Genomic DNA, 13,075 nt, shown 5'->3' with positions numbered 1-13,075 from the left:
GTACTGTTCATGTCCTTGTGAATCATAGTTAATAAGTATAATTACTATATAGTTTTCTTATAATTATTCAGTGAGGTTGGTTAATGATAAATAGGCTGACCCCCCCCCCCCCAGATGCTCCCTTGGCTGCCTCCTTCATTCTTAGGACAAGGGACCTTACAATTAGCAGACAAGTGGTACTGAATGTCACCACCCCAACCTGAGGGTATACTCCTGCTTCTTTAATCAGAACCAGCCATGTTAGACATGCAAGATCGCGGGAAAGCTTCTACAAGACTGGCCCTTCCAAAGCAACCAAGCTCTCTGATACTGTTCAGAAAGAAATAAACATCACAAACCAGGTGAGCACCCTTTTCCTTGTCACAGAAGCCCTGTAAGCCTGCCTCCCAACTAGTTTTCTCCTGACTAGTTCTTGCAACAAATACCCCCCTAGGCTAGAGGGATTTGAATGAACCCACGGTGGCAGGAATTCTAGTTATATTGAAATATTACTTTCATTTTACGGCAAGGTGTTGACTTTTAATTTGGATATCCTCTCTTGTTTTACAACCCTCGTTGGCTCCTTATTGCCTTAAGATTAAGTTTCAGCTTTTCATGTATATTTTAATCAAGAATCATTTGTTAATAAAAAAAAACAGATGGGGTGCCTGGGTGGCTCAGTCGGTTAAGCGGCCGACTTCGGCTCAGGCCATGATCTCGCGGTCCGTGAGTTCGAGCCCCGCGTCGGGCTCTGTGCTCACAGCTCAGAGCCTGGAGCCTGTTTCAGATTCTGTGTCTCCCTCTCTCTGACCCTCCCGCGTTCATGCTCTGTCTCTCTCTGTCTTAAAAACAAATAAACATTTAAAAAAAAACAAAAACAAAAACAAAACAGAAACCCATGTGGACAGACTTAAATAAAAGCAGATTTTAAGACTTCTCTAATAAGATGAAATAAACATACTTTTCTTTATTCTGCCCAACTAAGTACAACTAAAAACCCTGCACATTGTATACAAAACTAACATAGGAGACCAAAAGGTGAGGAGAAAAAATCAGACTACCTAGGATCCCTGGGATCTAACAAACATCACAATGGTGAGTTCCCTGAGTTTTCTTTTTACTTCATATATCTAAAACTGGGTGCAAAAGGAGCCAGCAACCCAGGAACATCAACAGACACAAACCAAAAAAAGCTCCAACAAAAGCCTGCTCCCACTGGCCAAAGGGCCAGGAAAAGAGAAGCCCAGCAAGACAGAAAACTTTCATAAGAACTTTTCTATTACAGAAGCACCTGGGTGGTTAGTTGTTTAGCATCCGACTCTTGATCTCAGCTCAGGTCTTGATCTCAGAGTCATGAGTTCAAGCCCTGTGTTGGGCCCCATGCTGGTCATGAAGCCTAATTAAAAAAAATAAAAAGACCTATTATAGTCAAACAACAGAAAAATCTGTGGCCATATCTGACCCCTGCTAGCAAAGTCCAGTGGGGAGCCTAGAATTATACCTTATTCAGGCTGTCATAAGATGTCCCAAACCTCTTCCAGAGTTGTGTTTGAGAATGTCCAGTGGGGAGGTAGAGCTTTCATTACCCCCTACCACCTCCACCTTTTATTGTAAAGACACCACTTGGGGAGCCTTGTTCCACCCCAACCCAGTGGTAATGAGACATCCCTCCCTGCCCCACAATGGACCTCCCTACCCCAAAGCATCAGCAGAACCGTAGCAAGGTACTCTTACCCCTCTCCACCAGGGAGGTATCTGTCTACGACCAGTGGGAAATGGGAATTGCCACCCCTCTCTGGCAGTTATGAGAAGTCTGAGTCAGAGATCTGTACCCCCACCCCCACCTGGCAGTAATGAGCCAGTGCCCCACTTCCCCTGGAAGAGTGGTGTCAGAGAATGCCAGCTCAAACAGAAGATTTAAGTAAGATCCAGAGTCTCATATAGCCAAAATTCCCCAGGTTTCAACTGAAAATCACTCATCATATCAAAAACTAGGAAGATCTCAAACTAATAGATGCCAACACTGAAATGACTGTTAAAATTATCTGACAAAGATGTTAAAGCAGCCAACATAAAAATGCTTCAAAGAGCAACTATAAACATGCTTGGAACAAATGAAAACATGGTTAAGTCTTAGCAAAGGAAGAGAAGACATAAGGAACCTAATGGAAACTTTGGAACTGAAAAAATAACCGGAAGTTAAAACTCAGTTGGTGGGTTCAACAATAGAATGGAGGGGACAGAGGAAAGACCCAGTGAACTTGAAGACATAACAATAGAAATTCTTTGTATTATATCTCTTTGCTATTGCTCTCAAAACAAACTACTTCAAACTTAGTGGTTTAAGACAATGCAAATTTTATCTTACACTATGTGTATACCTCAGAAGCTTGACACAGGACTCACTGGGCTAATGTCAAGGTGTTTGCAAAAGTGTATTCTTTTCTGGAGATTTTGGAAGAGAATCCATTACCTCACCTTCTCCAGCTTCTAGAGGGCACCTGCCTTTCTTGGTTAATAACTTCCTCCCTCCATCTTCAAAACTAGCCATAATGGATCAAGTATTTCTCACATCACATGACACCAGCCTCCTCCATAGTCACATCCCCTTCTAACTCTGTTAGACCTGCTTCTTCCATATCTCAGGGCCCTTGTGATTACATTGGTCCCAAGGTAATACAGGATACTCTCCCCATCTCAAGGTTCTTAATCATCAACAGAGTTTTCCCCCATGTAAGGTAATATATATACAGGTTCCAGGGATTAGGATGTGGACATCTTTGAGAGGCCATTTTTCTGCCCAGTCTAAACAAGAGAGAAAATAAACTCTGTTTTGAGTCTTTTAAAAGCCTATTTGAGTCTAATGAATAAAAAAAATGAACAGACCCTGAGGGACTTGTGGAATTATAACAAAAAATCTAATATCCTTTTCATCGGAGTTCCAGAAGGAGATAAGAAGTAGGGTTGGGATGAAAAGGTACTCAAAGATATGATGACTGAAACTTCCCAAATTTAGCAGATGTAAGCCTGTAGATTCAAGTATCTGGGAAAATCCCAAATAGGACAAACCTAAATAAATCCATACCAACACACATCATAGTCAAACTTCTAAAATCTAAGACAAAAAAATCTGGAAAGCAGGGACTCCTGGCTGGCTCAGTTGGTAGAGCATGCAACTCTTGATCTTGGGGTTGTGAGTTTGAGCTTCACGTTGGGTGTAGAGATTACTTAAAAATAACTTTTCTTTTTTTTAAATCTTGAAAGCAGTGAAAGAGGAATGACACCTTACATATAGGGGGAAACTATTTAAATGACAGCAGATTTTCTTATCAAAAATCATAGGGGCCAGAAGAAAGTGGCAAAACATTTTGCAAGCACAGGAAGCAAATAATTGTGAAGCCAGAATCTTATATCCAACAAACATATGCCTCAGAAATGAATGGAAAATTAAAGCTTTCTCAAATGAAGGAAAAGTAAAATAATTTGTTTTTAGCAGGTCTCTCCTAAAAGAATGACTGGAGGAATTTCTTTAAACACAAAATAAATAATAAACGAAAGAATTATGGAACATCAAGAAGGAAGTAAAAATATGGCAGGCAATTATGTGTGTAAATTCAATATACTTCCCTCTCCTCTTGAGCTTTCTAAATAATGTTTATCAATTAAAACAAAATTTATAACACTGTCTAATATGGTTCTAAATGGATGTAGAGGAAATATTTTAGACACTTATAAAGGGAGGAGGGTGAATAAGCAGTTGACCAGCAACATGGTAAATTCTATAATTGAGGTGTGTATGGAGGGTGAAGCTCCAGAAAGATGAATAAATAAAGTTCTACTGTTCCTGGTAGGTGTTAAAAGTCACTGAAGGCTTCATAGAGGAGAAAGACTTACTCATGTAGGATGGTGTTTAGCTGCAAGTAACAGAAAATCCAACATTAGTGGTCTAAATAGAATATGTTTAGATAAGGTGGACAGTTGCTTGTGTTGTTAGAGGCTCTTTGGTGTTTGAAATTCTCTTGACTTTTCTTCATGGTTCCAAGATGGCTGCTGCAGCTCCAGCCACCACTTCTGCATTGAAGGCAAAAATAAGAAAAAGTAGGTATTCCGCACTAGGTGGACTAGGTGTATTGATTACATTTGGATTGAATTTTCTACATGCTGGTTTTCATGTCTTCTCAAGTATTTTCCTCTTCAGCAGAAGACTTTTATTTAATTAACATACATAATATTTTTTCTACATACGTTTCTGTAACTCCCATCCCTTCTAATATATATGTATATGTTTGGGATTGTTTTTTGTCTTTTGGGTTTTTTTGTTTGTTTTGCCTTTTTCTCCTACTGTATCTTCTTTGCCTTTAGTGAGAGGCCTCCCTCCACGACCCTGCCTTTCAGTTCCAATGATCTTGTCCTCTCTCCCACCTTCGCAACTCGCTCTCGAGGTCACACCCTGAATCTCACACCAAAAGAAACTGAGATGCTTCTGAACTCTTGACTTCTAAGATTCCTTTCTCTGACCACCACTTCCCTTTCTTACATCTAAGTCACGTCCATCCATTTCAGCTCTTCTGTGCCCTCACTCTGACCTTGATCCTTTGTGACAACACTCAACCGTATTCTTACTATCCAAAGCTTCTCCGTCTCACCAATTTATATTCCCACTAACAGTGCACAATACTAATTTTGATAATGGCCATTCTAACAGGCGTGAGGTGATATCTCATTGTGATTTTTTTTTTTTTTTGCATTTCCCTGATGATAGATGATCAACTTTGTTGATATGATTACATTAAGAACCTTGAAATGGGGAGATTATCCTGTTTTATCCTTAGCCCTATGTGATCACAAGGGGTTGGGAGTGGTGGAGGAAATGAGGAGATGTTGGTCAAAGGGTGCAAACTTCCAGTTTATAAGATGCATAAGTTCTGGGAATCTAATATGTACTTGGTGACTCTAGTTAACAGTAATGTATTATACATGTGGAAGTTGCTAAGAGACTAGATCTTAAACATTCTCCTCACACACAAAAAAATGGCAATTATGTGAGCTGATGGATGCATTAACTAATATTGTGGTAATCATTTTGCAGTATATATCAGTATCAAATCATCTCATTGTACACCTTAAACTTATACAATGTTATATGTCATTTACATCTGAACAAAGCTGGGTAGGGGGGAGAACCAGAGGAGTGCGTGGTAATATCCCATTTTCTGAGCACTAATTCTGTGCCAGATGCTATGTTAAGTACTTCACACACATTTTTTTCATTGATGCCGCCAATGATTCAAGGTAGGGGCTTTAGCCCCACTTCATGGATAAACTGAGACTCAGAGAAGTCACTTGTCCAAGGTCAAATAGTTAGATTATAGCAGGGGTGGGATTCAAACTCATGACTGTCTGACTCAAAAGTCTACATCCTTGGGGCGCCTGGGTGGCGCAGTCGGTTAAGCGTCCGACTTCAGCCAGGTCACGATCTCGCGGTCCGTGAGTTCGAGCCCCGCGTCGGGCTCTGGGCGGATGGCTCAGAGCCTGGAGCCTGTTTCCGATTCTGTGTCTCCCTCTCTCTCTGCCCCTCCCCCGTTCATGCTCTGTCTCTCTCTGTCCCAAAAATAAATTAATGTTGAAAAAAAAAAATTAAAAAAAAAAAAAAAAAGTCTACATCCTTAGCCAGTGCTCTGTCTATACCCCTCTGCCAGCAGATTCTGCTCTGGGTAAGAGTTGTGCAATGTGGAATACGTCTGTTCCCTTAGACTCCCATTCAGTCATGATTGGTCAGAAGGAATGTGCACAGAAAGAAGCACTGAGAGAACCCATCCCTGAAGATTCCCCAGGCCTTCCCTGCCTCCAGAAGAAAGCTAGGGTTCAGAGAAAGCCTGTGGGGAGAGAACCAACTGGTCCCTCTTGACACCATCTCACAACGCTGGTAGAAGGGCTCAGACTCTGTCACCCCACCCCTCTCACCCCTCAACCTTTCCTGCAGGCTCGCTTCACCCACGGCATGTTCACCATCTACCCTGGGTTCGGCTCCATCCCTTCCGGAGGAACCCAGGTTATCACTGTCGATTGCGTGGCTGACCCCGTGGGAAGATGTGAGGAATTCATAGCTATCGATATATCTGACCGAGACCCAAGAGATCAGCCTGGCGGCATTCCTTACAGCCTGTTGGCAGAAGCCTGTCTACCAGGTACTGGGCACTCAGATTGGATAGCACCCCCTTAAAAGACCTTGCCCTCCACCAACCATGCAAATGTTTAGCAGATATAGCTGAACTGCTTCCTCTGGGTCCTTAGAACTTCCTCTGGTGTCTTCAGCCATATTTTTCCTTAAAGATTTATAAGGCATGCACAGAAGGTGTGCAGCTTTAAACTCCTAGTCTTCCTGAGTTTGGTCCAGGATTCTCAGGTGAATAGTATTATCTGGGAATCGTGGTGTAATGAGATATGGCACAGGACCCAGGAACACTGAATCCCACTCATGGCCTGGCCATTCCCCATGGGCAACATATACACAGAGAACAATGTTCAGTGACTGTGCATATTATCACTTTAACTCAGCAAGATTCGGGTAAAGCACAGAGAGAACTCCTCTTGTTTTGCTGTAGACTCCCTGCAGCCTCACACCAACATAGGCCAAATGCCTCCTTCTTTCCTAAGTCCACCCCGGATCCTAGAACTAACCTCTCCTTACTACTGGGAGGAAAATATGGTTGGGGTCTGATAACCAGCAAGAGCAATACAAAAAAAGAAGAGAAGATAGAATTTGTGCCATCACTCCCACCCTCTTGTGTGAATTCCCCTACCTCTCCTCTTATGATTGTCCTCCATCGGAATCAAATCTTCAAATTAGCAACTACAGAAAGCAGGAACCAGGCTATCAGGGCTCGTCTCTCATTCTTCCTTCCACTCCCCAGCCTTCGTGACTGACAACAGTGCCTTGATATTTGAGGAGCACAAGATTTGTAACAGCGCTAGCCTGCTCAATGTCCTACAGACCATAGAGAGTGGGGGGCTGTTTGTGGAGGATGAGAACAAGTTTATTTTCTGCAACGTCCTGGTGGGTCATCAGGCCAAGGCTCGGTTCAAGATCAGCAATGTGGGAAAGATCGCCTGTGATGTGAACATTGTAGTTAAGCCCATCTCCAACAAGGTAAGCAGCCCCAAATGGCCCTGGCCCACTGAAGCTGGCAAGAAGCTATGGAAAGAGCTCTTGGAAACCCTACTCTAGAGCCTCTAGACATGAGTGGGGATTATCTGGCTCTCAGGCCCTGCTGGAAATCATATGAGGTAACTGGGCAGTTTCCCCTAAGCCAAGAGCCATGCATTTCTCTCAGTGGATGCCTCCTCTGGGTTTTAAAATGGTACACACCAATGAGTAACTCTCATCCATCAAACAGCCACCTATACCTATAATAGATCAAGCATTGTGGGGAGAGCCAAAGATGAGTGCCAGCTCAGGGAGGCTGCATTGGGTTGCACATTTGTCTGGTAAGGACGATTAGGGGGATGTCAGGGTATAAGGGTAAGGTGAAGTGATGAACAATTGTTAACCCCTGCTGCATTCTAGGCACAGTGTTAAATTATTTACATTTATTGCCTCATTTCATCCTCGCAGAAAGTTTGTATAACCAGACTTTGTATTATTATACTCATTTTATAGTTAGAAAAATGAAGCCTAGGGATACAGGGCTGGGTTTAGAGCCAAGCTTCATCCACATATAAGGTAAATAATAAATGCCTGTATCAGGGCCTATAGATTTGAAACTCCTTTCCTCTCTGAGTTAGACCATACTGAGGTCCTTTTTCCTCATAATAGAGCAGCAAATTAAGGATACGAAGACAGAGGCTTAGTCAATAGACGATCAGATGTGCTGCAAATACTGTCTGGTCTCACCTCAGCTCCTTTAGTTCTCTGCCCAAAGGTGAAATTTTGGCCCAGGTGGTCCTTGTGCCCCAGAGCTGGCATTGTTCACATGGGTGATGGTGGCGGGGAGATAACTCAAGGGTTGGCCTAGTCTAGAGCTGAGAAGAGTGTGTGCTGTCTCAGGAGACTGTCACCACAGAGGGTTAGGGTTTGAAAGGCTATCTCATCCCTTTTATGACTTCTCTCAGGCCCTGATGATATCCAGTCATTACTCTCTGACCTTTTTTTGGACATGAAGGGACAGCTTTCTTTCTATTCCACACTAAAAACATAAAAAGTGAGCAAGCCTTATTTCTAAATGATAGGTTTTTAACAGGGCATATGCATACATATTCTCCTCTTCCCTAATTTGCATAATATCCCTTGAAAAGAGCAAAGAAGCCTTCGTGCCCTCAGCTTAAAAATAAGAGGAAATAGTTTTGAATCCCATTTGCCATCATTAAGAATGCAAAAATCCTTTTGAGGCCTTGCCAGGGGTCCCTACAGTCTTCCCAAAACACAGCCACAAGATGGAGACAGATCAAGTGCTGTGGGAGGTTGTTCTAGCTAAAGCTCTTTGAGTTGCAAGGAGCAGAAACCAACCCAGGATGGCCCAAACAAGCAAGGTTTGCTTCAATAAATCAGAGACCTCAGACCAAGGTTGGAGCACACCATGTAGCCAGAGCTCTATGGAACTGGAATTGTCACCTGTAATGCAACTTTTAGGAGACCAGCAGAAGCTCTGTCTTTCAATGGCCATGTGCCACTCACTCACGGTGTCTCCATTGTTCTATTCTCTAGTCTGGCTTCCAATTCAGCTCCACATCAGCAACCACCAATGACCTTTGGGCATCTTAACTTGTTTGAGAGAGAGGGAAAGAAAAAGGTGGCAGGGGAGGGGGGGCACTATCTGAGATATGGTTTAATTCACCTGTTTGAGTCAAATATCATAGGTCTAGCCAAGTCCAGCTAGTTATTGCTCAGGAGTGGGTCCCAGAGTATCTAGGCTGTTCCTTCCAGGGGCATGACTATGTACAAAATGGATGGAGCATGTCTACCACAGAGTTTAGATGAGGAAGATTTTTCAGCAAGGGCAGTAGAGATAAGAAGTAAGTCTTATTTGAGGCAAAGTAGCTAACACACTGATCCCTGCTCCCCCTCCCCAGCTCATTGCCCGAATCGTTGACATTTTTGATGTGGAACCCAATAAGATGTGTGTTGCCAGCCGCTCACATGCCTTTGCCACGGTGACCTTTACCCCGCAGACCATGCAGACCTACCAGTGTATCTTCGAGGCTACCTTGGATGGCTTGCCTAGGTACCAGCTCCCCAGCTCCCTCTCTTACAGCAGGGCTGCAGGCCACACCCTCTATGGAATGTCCTTCCTGGCATGCCAGGCTGACAGGCCTCCATCTTGCTGTTCCCTGCAGCAATCTGACCAAGAACCGAAGCCTCGTGTTTGATATCGTCGGGGAAGGGAACCTCCCGCGGGTGACGGTAGTGCGACCAGTTCTCTACAACCAAAATGGAAACCCCTTGCTCCTCTTTAAGAGGCTTCTGCTTGGTCAGTCAGAGAAGCTGCCTCTCATCCTCAAGAACAATGGCACCATCCCTGCCCAGGTACCATTGGAGGTGAAGTATGGGATGGAAAGGGAAAAGAATGATTCAGAAGAAAGACTTCTGATGTTGAGGACTCTGCCATCCCTGATCTATGAGGACTTCTTTGATGTTCCTCATATGTTAGCCTGTGTAAGACATGGGGCATGTAGAGCCCAGTCAGCTGTGGTGTCTGCCCTCCAGGAGTGTAGGAAAGCAGATTCGATAGCACACTCATAGTTACCGTGTGAAGCAGTGTGCAGTGATATACCCTAAGCTGAGTAGGAGGATTATGGTGTTCTTGGTATCTTCCTTACTCTTCACTTTTTTTCTGTAATGAACATTGCATTTTTAATAAGGAAGAAACTAAAGAAACCTCATTAGGGGTGAGAGTTTCAACATCTGAAGGGACTTTGGTTCAGCAGTTAAATTTATGTTTCTATTTTACAAACAAAAAGTGATAAACTGTGTAAGTGTCATCCAAAGAACCATAAGACTTTCAAAAATGATCTTCTCCCATCTAGGGGAATCAAGGAAAATTTCACTAAAAAATGACATGCAAGCTGGGCATTGCAGGATAACTAGGTTTCAGGAAGGGGGTATGACAGTGAGTGCATCCCAGCTGGAGAAAGAAGACTGGAAAGACAAAGGAACAGAAGGGGGAAAAAAGTGTCATATATAAACAGGAACTAGTCAGCCCCCAGCTTCTTGAGAACACAGGGGATAGTAGACAAACAGTGGAACATAAAAATAGAAGGATGGAGTAGGGACAACTTCTGGGAGGCTTTGGATTCCCTCTATAATTTAAACCCTACAAGATGTTATGACTAATATTGTTGGGTTTTGTTGTTTATACAGTTAAGGCTTATTTAGATTTATCCACATAGTTATCTTTTTTATTGCTGTTCACTCCTACATATGCAACCTTCCATCTGAAATCCTTTGCTACCTGATGAAGAAATACCCCCGCAGGTCTGCTGGTGTGGTGAATTCTCTCACTTTGTGTTGAGAAATCTCCATTTCTTCTTCATTTTTTAAAGATTTTTTTAGCATTTATTCATTTTTTGAGAGGCAGAGAGAGACAGTATGAGTGGGGAAAGGACAGAGAGAGAGGGAGACACAGAATCCAAAGCAGGCTCCAGGCTCTGAGCTGTCAGCATAGAGCTTGATGCGGTGCTTGAACTCATGAACAGTGAGATCATGACCTGAGCCAAAGTCGGACGCTTAACTGACTGAGCCACCCAGGCGCCCCCATTTCTTCTTCATTTTTAATGTGATCTTTATTTTCCATCCATTTTTCTCTCCACTCCCTTCTGCATAATTTCTTGGGATAATTTCTTTAACTTTCTCTTTAGCTATGTCTAATTTACTAGTAAACCTTCCATTAAGTTCTTAAGTTATTATATCTTTCAGTTCTAGAATTTCTATTTAGGCTGCTTTCCAAATATGCATAATCAGTTCTTAAGACTTCTAGTTTTGTGCTGAAATTGGCAGAGTCGGCTTTATTTCTTGAACATAGTGATCACAACCATTTTGCCATCTGTACCTGATAATTCCAAAATCTGAAGTCCCTGTGGGTCTGTTTCTGATATCTGTTATTCCTGTTCATTTTTGCCCATGTTGTCCTTTCCCCTCATGTGCCTGGTTATCTTCAATCATGTGTTGAGTATTATACTTGAAAAGTTATTTAGACCTAAAAAGACTAAGGGTGCTGTTATTTTTCTTCAAAGACAATTTTCATTTGCTTCTGCCAGATACGTTGGGACCCTAGAAACTGGGCATCACCTAAAGCTGGTTTTAGGGCTTGAGATTTTCTGGATTGTGTATATGACTCAGAGCAGGATTGTTGCCATTGGGAGGCCTGGTTTATATCCAGCCTATCTTTGGTGCTATCAGGCAGTCCTTTGGAGTTGCAATCTACTGCAAAGAAAACACCCCACCTTTCACAAGACTTTTGCCCTCTTAGTACCAACAGGCCATCAAAATCACAGCTCATTCTCCCACATACCTCTTCCTGACTGAGTCCAGGTCAAAAACAGTCCATAAATTTAGGCTGGCCTGTCTGGATTCCCATGCTCTCCCAGATCTTGGTGTGGTTATTCCTCATTATCTTCTCAGCTCTGTGATGCTTTAAAAAAGTTATTGTTCTTGATGTTATTGTCTTATTTGTTGTTGTTTTGAGTCCACATTACCTAGTTTACCATCACCCTGCATTGTTTCCATTATTGTGGCTTTATAAAATGTTCTGTCATCTAGGTCAATAAATTCCTGCTCACCCACTCCCCATTTTTCTAAGTTTTATTAACAAATTTTACGAATCTAGTCTCTGAGATGCACTTTAGACATCATTTTATAATATTCCTCAAAAAATCCAATTGGGAATCCTATGAATTATTCAGGAAGAATTTCTACTTATTGAGTATTTAGGCTCTTTGCCAGGAACAACATTTAGAATTCCCATCCATTTACCTAGATCTTTTTTATGTCAATTTTTTCCCATGTAACTCCTCCATATAGTTTCTTACTAAGATTACATCTACACATAAAATTATTTTTTTATCTTAGAAGCTTCCTATGTAGTGTCACTATTTCTTTCTTCTTTTTACCTCATTTCTTATATTGTTCAGTTGTGTTTATGATGGTACCAGCATTACTATCTTCTAAAACTGTATACTGATTTCTTATACCCAAAATCAGATATATGGCTTTAGCTTTAGCAGATACATGGCTTTAGCAGGTATACTGCTTCCACTGGTCTAGAAAACATCTGTTTTCTCCAAGTAAATCAGAAGCCCACTTTGGTTTTCTTCTTATCTTGGTAGGCTGCTCAGTATGACACGATCAGGTAACTAATGCATTAGTTCCTGGGAGATACTGATTTTTAGGAACTCACATTCATGTAAGCCTTCACAGAATGACAAGTATTCATTTCCATTTATTAGTCTAGTATATATTTTACAGCCGCCTCTGTCAATAGCAGAGGCCTCGGCAACCCCATTTTGATACTACTTAGCTGGGTAATCTGGAAAGTCACCTATATTCTCTGGACCTCCAGTTCCTTACTTGGACAATAAGGGCTGAACTAAACTTTCATGTTTCCTCCCCAGGTCTAATACTTATTTTATCTCCCTTTTAATAAGAAACTCAAAAACATGACCACTGGGCACAATGACCAGTGTGCCTTCCCAAACAGTACAGTATCTCAATCCAGACTCAAAACCCATGAGCAGCCTGTAAGCTTACCACTCAACCTTGTTTTCTTTCTGCCAGCTGCATGTTGACCTGAGGGACCAACTAGGAGTCTTCTCTCTGAAAGGGTGGCCCACCACCTCCTACATCTACATCACAGAGGAAAACAAACCACATGCAAAAGGTAGGTAGGGGGAGTATAGCTTCTAGAGGGCAATGGGTCTCAGAAGCTGTTTTGTTAGGAAACTGATGAGGATCCAGCCAGAGTAGGACGCCCAGTCTCCTCATAAATAGCCTCTGCAGGTAAGGCTCCTTCCCACAATAGAGCTGCCCTCTCTTGAGTCAGGATCTTTATGGTTACATCTTCCTTTAAACTGGTTCTAAATTTCATGTCTCTCTCTCATCTTG

The 13,075-nt window shown here is 42.3% G+C and overlaps 1 protein-coding gene across 3 annotated transcripts in view; it reads left to right on the top strand.

Moving 5' to 3' along the window:
• The window catches only part of HYDIN (HYDIN axonemal central pair apparatus protein), a 378,288-nt gene that overhangs the window by 311,931 nt on the left and 53,282 nt on the right, over window positions 1-13,075 (top strand). For 2 of the 3 annotated variants that reach the window (XM_032591379.1, XM_030298918.1), the window contains exons 58-63: window positions 230-341; window positions 5,963-6,167; window positions 6,894-7,129; window positions 9,049-9,200; window positions 9,313-9,502; window positions 12,749-12,851. In XM_032591379.1, the coding sequence (XP_032447270.1) occupies window positions 230-341; window positions 5,963-6,167; window positions 6,894-7,129; window positions 9,049-9,200; window positions 9,313-9,502; window positions 12,749-12,851 (998 nt within the window). Of the gene's footprint in view, window positions 1-229; window positions 342-5,962; window positions 6,168-6,893; window positions 7,130-9,048; window positions 9,201-9,312; window positions 9,503-12,748; window positions 12,852-13,075 lie in introns of those variants that run through there. The other variant, XM_032591380.1, reaches the window with a different exon arrangement.

This window comes from Lynx canadensis, chromosome E2 (genome assembly GCF_007474595.2).
Source record: "Lynx canadensis isolate LIC74 chromosome E2, mLynCan4.pri.v2, whole genome shotgun sequence".
Lineage (NCBI taxonomy): Eukaryota > Metazoa > Chordata > Mammalia > Carnivora > Felidae > Lynx > Lynx canadensis.
The sequence above is the reverse complement of the archived record's forward strand: the minus strand, read 5'-3'. Positions and strand labels throughout refer to the sequence as shown.